Raw genomic sequence first — 10,305 nt, 5'->3', positions numbered from 1 at the left:
CTTGAAACTCTCCTGCAATTTTTACTGCTTCCCACTTGGGGGTTCATGACTTTTTTCTTTCACCATTATCCCAGAGGGGTTTGGAATACAGGAATGAGTGCAACCACTTTCCAAAGTTGTAGTTTAAAATTATCCTTTGCCTCTTTGGATGGGAACATTCTAGTATTGCCTGTTCAATATATGTAATCAAACCCACCAAAAAATCCAACCACTGTTCCTACTGTGGAACTTCGGGTTTTATCAGACTTGAGAAGGGGAAGCAGAGGAGTGGTTGGCCGATAGCTAGGAGGGGAGAAAATTGATGTCAAGGACATTGAAATGGCATCTGTTTTTACCCAGGCTAATTACATGTGTAATGAATGGCTGATGAACCATTATTAATTTCAAGCAAATAATCTACAGTTTGCTCTTGGGAAAAGAGCTCTAGTGATACAGATAACTTCCTGTAACGAGCCAATTCTGAATCTCTGCACCCTCTTTATTCCAATGTAAATGAGCACATTCTTAGTCTCCACACTACCTAAAATGATCGTGGGGCAAAATGAGAGAGGGAAGCATTTAGGCAAAAACAAGGGGGTTATTTTATGCATAAACATCCATTCTTTGGGGCGCCCGTCATTTGTGCCAGGGACAGAAGCATCCTTTCTCTTTCATCACCCGTAATCAGTGCTCCCAGCTGGCAGCCTGGCATTGGAGCCTTCATCTCAGTGCCAGTGCAATAAAGGAGTGGTCTGTAGGAGGCTGTTTCTGTATTAGGCACTGTGCTACGCTAAACAGCCAACTACTGATTTCATGTCAGTTTCCCTACGGGAACCCATTGGCCATGAAAGGAGAATATGGTTGGCTTTTCCTGGGCAGTCCCTGCAACTTAGCCATTTCTCCCCAGTCTTGACCTCCTGCCCACTTACTCTTACCCACGGGTTGCACACAGACACACCTCTAGCCCAGTGCTTGTTACCAGTTGCTGGCCAGCAGCAGCCCAGGGAGATGGCAACACCCACCTAGCCATCTGCCAAGCCACGAGGTCAGCACGTGAGCACACAGTGCTGTCTGCCCTCTAGGCCAAGGTGCACAGTGTTGGGAACCTCTTGCTCCACTCTCCAGATCAGCCTGGAAACCAGAGCTTCCTTTGTCTTCGTCAAACAGATGGCTGTGGGCGATGTAGAGCTCTGAACAGCTGAGTGTGTTCCCTCCCCCAAAAACACACACCAACCTTACCCCCAATCATTCGTCTGAGACCACAAAGCCCCATGGACACAGTGGCCCAGATCCTGCCTCCTTTCCCCTTTTCTGGCCTCTGCAAACTAGCTATTCACCCGAGGAAGTCCCCAGGGCAGTAACTTGGAAACCCCAGAGAGGAGGAGTTGAAGGAGGTTCAAAGCCTCTCAAGGGCACTGTGTACTATGCCTGCCTCCTATCCTCTCCTGTCCTCTTAAGCCCAGACTCTACAACAGAATTGTGTGCCACAATTCTGACAGCCATCCAGCTTTCACCTTTCTCGCCTTCCCTGGAACACGTTTTTGAGTGGGGATCAACTGAGGTGAGAGGCCCATGGATAAGTCCCCGAGATGACCTCTGTGGGTGACCAAGATGACCTTGTCTTTTGAGGTTCCTGGGGTCTCTTAATCCTTCTTTGAGCTGGGCTGCCTTCAAAGACCTCTTTAGAGTGGGGAAGATAGGCCCACAGCTCCCACCCCAGCCCTGCAGTGGAGCTAGCATGGGCCTGCTAGAGGACAGAACTGTAGAACGGGGTCCTGGGAGGGTACATGGCAGCTCTGGGGATAGGGGGTCATGGAAGAGAATTCCTACCTCTGAAAAGCATTCCCCTCGCTGCTACTAAAGCTAAATGCAATTTATTTCATGCTGGGGGGCAGAGGGAGTGAGGGAGACCAGTCACCTGCTCCTTATCTGGGCTGTTTTCTTGGCAGACCTCAAAATGGGACTGTGGTGGGGAGGGAGTGGGAAGTTGGGCTGGGGCCAAGGGAAGAAGCTTGCCAGCACTGTCGGCCGAGCTCAGGAGGAAAAGCCGGGCCTAGCCTATGCCCCATTCCTGTTCCCCACCTGTCTCTACCCCTGTCTCCCCTTTCCCTGGTTCTGCCAGACTATCTCCCTGGGCACCAGCCTCCCCACCCACCCCTGGAAGGCGGGGCTTGGCTGCACCCACGTGTGGTGGAGTTAAATGCTCCTAGCCGGCAGAGGAGCTAGGGAGTGTGGCACTGAGCCGGCTCAGGCAGAGACGCGGCACCATGGCTAGCAAGAAAGTCTGCATTGTAGGCTCCGGGAACTGGTAAGCCGCTCTCTCAAGCGATATGGGGGAAGGGTGGGCCCCCCAGGACAGAGGTGGGTAGGAGGCAGGGTGGGTGGGAAAGGCCCTCAGGTTCCTGTTCAGCTCCTGCTGCTATCTTCTATGATAGCAGCACAGGACAGACGGTGCCCAGCTCTCTCCTGGCCCCTGCTCGCCTGGGCAACTGCACCTGTTCACCATGGGAAAGCATCTCCAGAGCGCTTGTGTGAAGAGCCACTAGAGTTTGGGGGTGGGAATATGAGAAGGCGGGTTCCCTTCTCTAGCAGCAAAGGGTGAGGAGACTGAGTCTCCTTTCTACTGCCAGGTCACTGTGGACATAGTTGTCCAGGGAGCAGAGGTGATAAGGAAGGTGGGAGTGAACAGCCTGAGGGGCTGCTGTGAGATCCTGAGGTGGGGCACTGCCCCAACTCCTGCTGCTGTTCCCTCCTCCTCCACTTCCCTGTGCTCCCCCTCCCTCCAGGGGCTCAGCCATCGCCAAGATCGTGGGTGGCAATGCAGCCCAGCTGGCACAGTTTGACCCACGGGTGACCATGTGGGTGTTTGAGGAAGACATTGGAGGCAAAAAGCTGACCGAGATCATCAACACACAGCATGAGAATGTCAAATACCTGCCAGGGCACAAGCTGCCCCCAAATGTGGTGAGTCCCAACACCCTGCAAGGAAGAGGGCGGGAGGGCCAGGAGTTGGAGCTGACCTTACTCAGCAGGTGCTTCCCGCTGAGGGGGCCACTTCAGGTGCGGCAGGACTTGGGAAGGCCTCAGGAAGGCTGCTCCGGGTCCTTTCCTGAGGATTTAGGAGAACCTGTGCTTTCCCCTCACAGGTTCCCAAGCAGGTGGGTGGGGAAGGGATGGGAAAACAAGTTGGTTTCCACGCAACCAAAAGACAGGGCTCCCAGACTTGGGGTCCTGTAGTGCCTGCCTCAGGCGCCAATCCTGTTACTCATTTACTGAGCAATTAGCCAACTTGGAGGCTGCTCCTTGGACTTACTGTCTTTGGTGAAATCCACGTGGCTCTCCCCACCTGGAAAGAGGAAGCAAGGAAGAGAGCAGAAAGGCTGGGGCTCCCCCTTCCCAGCTGGGGTCCCTTGGAGCTCCGTGATGAAATCTTATTTGAGCTCTTTCTTCTGCCAAGCCCAGGCTGCTTTTGGCCTCCCTCAACTGTCCCACAGCCAAGGGACAGGAGAGTGCTGGGATGAGGTTTCCAGGAGTCCTCAAGAGCCCGGGACAGCTGGAGGGAGAGGAAGTGTGGCTGGGGGGAGGGAGTGGAGTGTCTTATTCCTCCAACTTCAGTCCTTCTAGATTCAGTCCTGTTAGAGGCAGAATATTGACTTGCTGAGAAAACTTTTTGTCTGAATGCTAATTTTTCCTTGCAGCACCTAGGAATATGCATTCTATCTCTAACAAGTCCCAAACAAGCCTTCCTTCTCCCCTACCAGCCTCACTCTTTGGCTCCCAGATCTCCTGAATGGGGTTCCACAGGGGCTAGGGGAGGTCTGCCAGGCCCTTGAGCACTTGGTCACCCCCACAGGTGGCTGTCCCAGATGTGGTCCAGGCTGCAGCGGATGCTGACATCCTGATCTTTGTGGTGCCGCATCAGTTCATCGGCAAGATCTGTGACCAGCTCAAGGGCCACCTGAAGGCAAACGCCACTGGCATATCTCTTATTAAGGTGCCAGGGACACCTTCACGTGGATGGGGGAGGGTGCAGCTCACTGCTGTGGGGCTCAGGGTGGGTGAATCAAGGAGAACAGAAAATGGCAGATGTGGGCCAAGAGTTTGTCAGAAAGAAGGGAGGAAGTTGGCTCTGGAGAGGCTTAAGAAAGCAGTGAGGTGCTGGGGACTGATGGAAGGGAGGCTAAAGGGAGGAGATGAGAGATTGGTTTGGAGGTCCTGTTTCCCGGGGAGTTTGAGAGGTGTAAAGTGATTCGAGGGGATATGAGAAGGGGGCTGGTTTGAGAATGTGCGTAGCTGGTCTGGAGCAGTGACGGGTCTCTGAATGGAAGTTTGTTGGAGCAGTCAGGCGGGGTTGCCTAGGGATGTGGAGGGACCTGTTGCCTTGGAGAGGTAGGTTGGTTGAGGGTATGTGGCGGGAGAGTTTGTCACATGCTGTCTGGCCTCCTCACAGCAAACTTGAGCTGGGTTGGAATGGGGCAGGACCTCTGGGGAGGGACACAGATGGGCAATGGATTTGGAAGGGATAGAATTTCTGGGCAGAAGCCCACAGGTGGGCACAAAGGGCACCTGGCCTGAGCTCCATCCTGTGCTCAGGGGGTAGACGAGGGCCCTAATGGGCTGAAGCTCATCTCCGAAGTGATTGGGGAGCACCTCGGCATCCCCATGAGTGTGCTGATGGGGGCCAACATTGCCAGCGAGGTGGCTGATGAGAAGTTCTGTGAGACAACCATTGGTGAGAGCCCCCTGCCAATCACATACACAGTGCATCTAGTTGCATCCCCTCCCCAAACTGCCCCAACCCCACTTAGCCATCTCCTTCCCATAGGCAGAGAAAGGAAGATCCAAGCATCAGAGATGAAGGAGGCTGGGACACCCCCAGGGAAGGGGCTACAGGGCCTGCTTAGCGCAAGTGCGGGAAGCACAGCGATGAGCCCTCCCTCAGAGCCGGTGCAGTGGTGCACCTGTGGTCCCAGCTACTCAAGAGGCTAAGGCTGAGGTGGGAGGATTGCTTGAACCCAGGAGTTTGAGTCCAGCCTGGGCAACATAGAGAGAAACCCATCTCTGTGAAATAAATATTTTTTTAAAAGAGTCCTTCTCTCAAGTCTTGCCCCCTCCTCACTTTAGGCTGCAAAGACCCAGCCCAGGGACAACTTCTGAAAGAGCTGATGCAGACACCCAATTTCCGTATCACCGTGGTACAAGAGGTGGACACAGTAGAGATCTGTGGGGCCTTAAAGGTGAGAGGGGCACAGAGTAGCTATGGGGTGAGGAGAAGGCCCCAAAGGAGGCCTGGCTAAGCTCTGCAAGGCTGCAGGCACTCCAGGCTCTCACTGTTGAGTAGTGGTTCCCCTTCCCTACCATGTCCCATGCATATTGGAGGGGCTGCAGAAGCAAGGCCAGGGAGCCCTTCAGGCTGGCTGATTACTTACCATCTGACTGTGGACCCCCTTGTTCCCTTCCCACTTTAGCCCCATGTGGGACCCCCTACCACCTGGCTCCAGGAGGTGGTCCAAGGGGATGAGGGGATGCCCAGGCTAATAGGTGACAAGACATCCACGACACCCAGACAGACTCATGGCCAGAAATATGGATCCTGGACAGCTGTTGACTTGAGGGCTATAAAATGGAATAGTCATAGATGAGAGGGCCAACTAGAGAAAAGAGTGGTTTTCAGAAAATGTCTTCAAGGAGGGAGTATGGGGCAGGGCTTAAGAAAGGGGGTACAGCAAAGTGGGGAACCAAGAGGCAAAAGTAGTTTAGGAGCCTACACACTATACCTCACTATGCAGTGGGTGTCATGGCTGATGAAAGGAACATGAAGGGGTCCACATGGGGACTATAGGAGGGGGTCTTTTCTCATTGATGACCTTCACTTCTTCAAGAATGTAGTGGCCGTGGGGGCTGGCTTCTGTGATGGCCTGGGCTTTGGCGACAACACCAAGGCGGCAGTGATTCGGCTGGGACTCATGGAGATGATAGCCTTCGCCAAGCTCTTCTGCAGTGGCCCTGTGTCCTCTGCCACCTTCTTGGAGAGCTGTGGTGTTGCTGACCTGATCACTACCTGCTATGGAGGGCGGAACCGGAAAGTGGCTGAGGCCTTTGCGCGTACAGGAAAGGTGGGCCCAGGGAGAAGGGAGAACAGAGTGGGGGCCCTATAGGCATCCAGATAGAGGTGCTTGGCAGGAGGCATCTCTGGAGCACAAACATTAAGACGGTTGTGAACATCCCCATCCCTATTTTCCTCTGAAGACCCCACTTCCATCTGAGCTCGTCTCCCCCCATTGAAAGCCCTCCTCTCCCATTTCCGTCTACTTGTCCTGTTTTCTGCACAGTCCATTGAGCAGCTGGAGAAAGAGATGCTGAATGGGCAGAAACTGCAGGGGCCCCAGACAGCCCGGGAGCTACACAGCATCCTCCAGCACAAGGGCCTGGTGGACAAGTAAGTGTTGGCCACAGCCCCACTGATTAAGGGAGCCATGGCCAGAAGTGCTTACCCTGTTCATCTTCCTGCACCCACCACAAATCTGTGAAGTGGACAGAGAGGGGAGTGTTACCTTATGTTTCAGACAGAGTCCAGAACTTGCAGAATCTGGCATCCCCATTGTCCCCCAGCTAGTTCATGGTCTTTGAACTCCTTCCAGTCTAGTGCTCTTCACACTACATTACCTGGATCCCTTCGTGCCCCTCCTTCCTTGCCTTCTACTCTGGGGATTGGAGCTCTGGGGCAGCAGAAATAAGCTCATCAGCCAGGCGCAGTGGCTCATGCCTGTAATTCCAGCATTTTGGGAGGCCGAAGCGGGCAGATCCCCTGAGGTCAGGAGTTTGAGACCAGCCTGACCAATACGGAGAAACCCCGTCTCTACTAAAAATACAAAATTAGCCAGGCGTGATGGCGTATGCCTGTAATCCAGCTAGTCCGGAGGCCGAGGCAGGGGAATCGCTTGAAGCCAGGAGGCAGAGGAGTTGCAGTGAGCCAAGATTGCGCCACTGCATTTCAGCCTGGGCAAAGAGTAAAATTCCATCTCGAAAGAAAGAAAGAAGCTTATCCCACTTTTGTCTATCACTCCCAGTTTGAGTCTCTCCCCCAAGGCCAACCCATCTGTTCCCTGAATCCTGTCCTGGGTGCTGAGGTATAAGAAGGATGGGCTCTGTTTCAAGGTGCTCCTTTTCAGGGAGCAGAAAGATAGCAGGGGTGACTGGGCTGATCAGAGCAGAGCTGTGCTGGTCTGAGAAAGACTCTTAGAAGAAGAGAGCAGGAAACAGGTTCAGGGCCGGGCGCGGTGGCTCACGCCTATAATCCCAGCACTTTGGGAGGCCGAGGTGGGTGGATCACGAGGTCAAGAGATCGAGACCATCCTGGTCAACATGGTGAAATCTTGTCTCTACTAAAAATACAAAAATTAGCTGGACATGGTGGTGCGCGCCTGTAATCCCAGCTACTCGGGAGGCTGAGGCAGGAGAATTGCTTGAACACAGAAGGCGGAGGTTGCGGTGAGCCGAGATTGTGCCATTGCACTCCAGTCTAGGTAACAACAGCGAAACTCTGTCTCAAAAAGGAAAAGAAACAGGTTCAGAAGATTCACTCATGGCTGGTCATGGTAAAGCCTGGAAAAGGGAGCAGCTGGGCAAAAGGATGGGAAGAAAGAAATGGGCATTTATTGAGCACTTTCACATCATACCTAATTATATCTTCACATACACATTCATATCTTCACTCCCTTGTTATACTGGCCCCATTTTACAGTTGATGACACTGAGGCTCAGAGAGGTTAAGTGGGTTGCTCAATTGGCATGAAAAAAATCCAAGCCAGAGAATCATGCCGGCCAGTTCAATGCTGTAGGGAGCAGGGCAATTAGGAATCTGACCTTAAACCCAGGGCTAAGGAGACTACATTCTCAGCAGGTAGAAATTAACAGCCAGCCTTCCTGAGCTCCCAGGTAGGAGGGCAGGGGACAGGAGGGTTAGGTGGTGAGTGGAGGTGAGGGTGGAGCGGACCAGGAGTGGGAGGCTAAGCTGGGCCTTTCCCTCTCCAATCTAGGTTTCCCTTGTTCATGGCTGTGTACAAGGTGTGCTACGAGGGCCAGCCAGTGGGTGAATTTATCCGCTGCCTACAGAATCATCCGGAACATATGTGAGTGGGGTCAGGGCCCAGGCCAAGCCGCTTCTTTACCCCAGTGGAGACCAGCAGAAGCCTGGGGTACCGAGTCATCAAGATCTCCAGGACTCCCAGGGAACAGAGTCTTCTCATCTTTTCACTGGAGGACAGGAGGCTGTGGGGCCCAGCTAAACACTTGGAGATTCTGAACTCTCAAGTCACTGGCAGCCTCTTGCCACCACATCTGATAGAAATGCAGTTGCCCTGTCCTTCTCCAGATGTAGGGCTTACTCCTTGTCCTCTGGGAGGGGTGGAATCAAGCCCCAGTGCTGCCTGCTTGGGGTGGGTGGGTGGAGTATATGTGGGGAAGGGTTGGGGGAGAGGTAGCAGGGCAGAGGCTGCCAGTGGCTGTCTCACACAGACCAGGAATCCTGTTAAAGGGCTGAAGAAATATCTTAGCCACAGCAGGAATGAGGCAAGGATTGTCAGGGAGGGGTCTGGGCTTCTGAGCTGATGCAGGCCCCAGGGACCCCTTTGCTGACCTTTGCCAGGACCCACACAGCTTCAGTGGATCTCAGTGTTTGTTAACAAAATACAAAGATCTCAAAAAACCCCCTTCTAGCTTCTCCTAGCAACATCTGCGTCCTCAGAAACCTCTGGTCCTCCCCTTTCCCCCCTCCCCCAGGCTGCCCTGGCACCCGAGTTGCTGCCATGCTGGCATCTCTAGCCGGGTGGCTTGACATTCTCCCCAGGGACTTCCCAGTTTCTAGTTCTTTGCCAGCTCCTCCCCGTTCTGTGTGACCTTTCCAAGCCCTCCCTCACCCTCCCCGCCAGCACCCTCTTTGGGGAGCAGGAACTTAATCTGCTGACAGAGCTATACCTTTCACAGCAGGCTCAGATCACTGGGCTCCCTGTGACCTTTGTGTTCCCTGGCCTCCCTTCGCAGTAGCTTTAGCTGGGGGAGGTGTCAGCTGGGCCCCTCCTGTGCTATTTCCCCAGAGGACATCCCTGACTCCACCCCTTTCCTCCTCCCAAACCCTGCACCTATTCTTCAGCTGCTCCAGACTGGCCAGGGTAACCAGCTAACCTGTGCCTGGCATCTGGAAGCCAGCAGGCCAGAGGGTGGCCCAAAGGCTGATGAAGCCTAGGGAAGGGTGAGCAGGTGGGTGGGTATCGATATTCCAAGGGCAGCTCTTTGCTAAATGATGACCACACCAGCACCTCAGCAGCTGGGAAACTTAGGAGAAGGAAGAAAATAAAAATCACCCTACTCCCTGGGGTAAGGGAAGAACAGGAGCCGGGGAGGAGGAGTGTGCTCTGCACTGGCCTTGCTCCAGGATGGGTGGCAGTATTAGAATGTCAGAGGTCAGCAGCCTAGGCCTCCAGCTATAAATAATCCGAGGGCCTGAGAGGCTCCCGCCCGTCCAGCAGGGGTCTCAGCTTCCTGTGTGGCAGCACCTGGCACACTGGCTCTGGCCAGTATTATGCTAAAGCCCTCTTACTCTCCAACGAACCAGGGAGGCGGGCTCCTCTCTGCGCCTAGCCCTTGAGAATTCCTACCAGTGAAGGGCGGAGCTGCCCAGATCACGCAGCAAGAGTGAGGGCCACAGTTACCCCAGGCCTGGCTGAGCCCAGGTCTGGGCACTCAGTGACTTCAGAGCTGTCTCCCCAGGAGGTTAAGGTGGAGGCAAAGGGGAAGCTTCAAACACTTTTGCCTACTTTTGTTCCACCTGTCTACCCAATAAAGCGTGTTTTTCCAGAAACAGGAAGAGTTGGGAGAGGGAGCTTCAGTGCATGTGGCAGTGTGTGTGCTAGCGTGTATCACTGCACGTATGTTTTCCCTCTTACCGTAGGAAAAATGAAAAAAGAAATCCCTCCTCCATAATCGCAGCCACTCCAGGGGTCAGCGGTGGTGCCCACTCAGTACCCTCCTCTCTCTCCCCTCTCCTGCCAGCGCTCCTTCCCGCCCTCGCCGCAAGCTGGCTCCCAGCCTTCCCCACGCTTCTTAGGGGCTTTATCATGTCCTGCAAGAAGACACGTCATACACGAGACAGAAACGTTAGACACTCATCCGTCGTGCCCATTCCTTGGTCACGGCCCAAGCTGCCGCCTCCTTGGCAGTCAAGACCTCGCGGTGCCGCTCCAGTCCCTACCTGGACTCGGCCCGCAGCCTGGCTCTAGGGAGCGCGCGGTCCGCCTCCAGACGGCCAGCTCCGAGAATCTACCTAGC

At 54.2% G+C, this 10,305-nt stretch overlaps 1 protein-coding gene and 1 long non-coding RNA gene across 2 annotated transcripts; one reads left to right on the top strand and one right to left on the bottom strand.

Moving 5' to 3' along the window:
* Nucleotides 1–2,203: 2,203 nt before the first annotated feature.
* On the top strand, nucleotides 2,204–9,838 carry GPD1 (glycerol-3-phosphate dehydrogenase 1). Its single transcript, XM_009003769.5, has 8 exons — nucleotides 2,204–2,287; nucleotides 2,766–2,943; nucleotides 3,833–3,973; nucleotides 4,573–4,711; nucleotides 5,104–5,216; nucleotides 5,862–6,095; nucleotides 6,312–6,418; nucleotides 8,019–9,838. The coding sequence occupies exons 1-8, from the start codon at nucleotides 2,247–2,249 to the stop codon at nucleotides 8,113–8,115; spliced, it is 1,050 nt and encodes a 349-aa protein (XP_009002017.1). The 5' UTR covers nucleotides 2,204–2,246; the 3' UTR covers nucleotides 8,116–9,838.
* On the bottom strand, nucleotides 7,389–10,298 carry LOC128928676 (uncharacterized). The gene is made up of 3 exons (XR_008474107.2): nucleotides 10,229–10,298; nucleotides 9,924–10,099; nucleotides 7,389–7,522 (listed from the first exon to the last, which is right to left on the bottom strand). It is a non-coding gene; the product is annotated as an uncharacterized LOC128928676 (long non-coding RNA).
* Between the last annotated feature and the right edge of the window lie 7 nt (nucleotides 10,299–10,305).

The sequence above is a fragment of the Callithrix jacchus genome, chromosome 9, assembly GCF_049354715.1.
Source record: "Callithrix jacchus isolate 240 chromosome 9, calJac240_pri, whole genome shotgun sequence".
In the NCBI taxonomy this organism is placed as follows: domain Eukaryota; kingdom Metazoa; phylum Chordata; class Mammalia; order Primates; family Cebidae; genus Callithrix; species Callithrix jacchus.
The sequence above is the reverse complement of the archived record's forward strand: the minus strand, read 5'-3'. Positions and strand labels throughout refer to the sequence as shown.

What these genes read in the sequence shown, in the direction of transcription:
- GPD1 (XM_009003769.5), top strand. Translation starts at nt 2,247, where the DNA reads ATGGCTAGCAAGAAAGTCTGCATTGTAGGCTCCGGGAACTG. An exon ending in ACAAGCTGCCCCCAAATGTG is followed by an intron (nt 2,944 to 3,832) that starts GTGAGTCCCAAC and finishes TCACCCCCACAG; the next exon opens with GTGGCTGTCCCAGATGTGGT. An exon ending in AGATCTGTGGGGCCTTAAAG is followed by an intron (nt 5,217 to 5,861) that starts GTGAGAGGGGCA and finishes CACTTCTTCAAG; the next exon opens with AATGTAGTGGCCGTGGGGGC.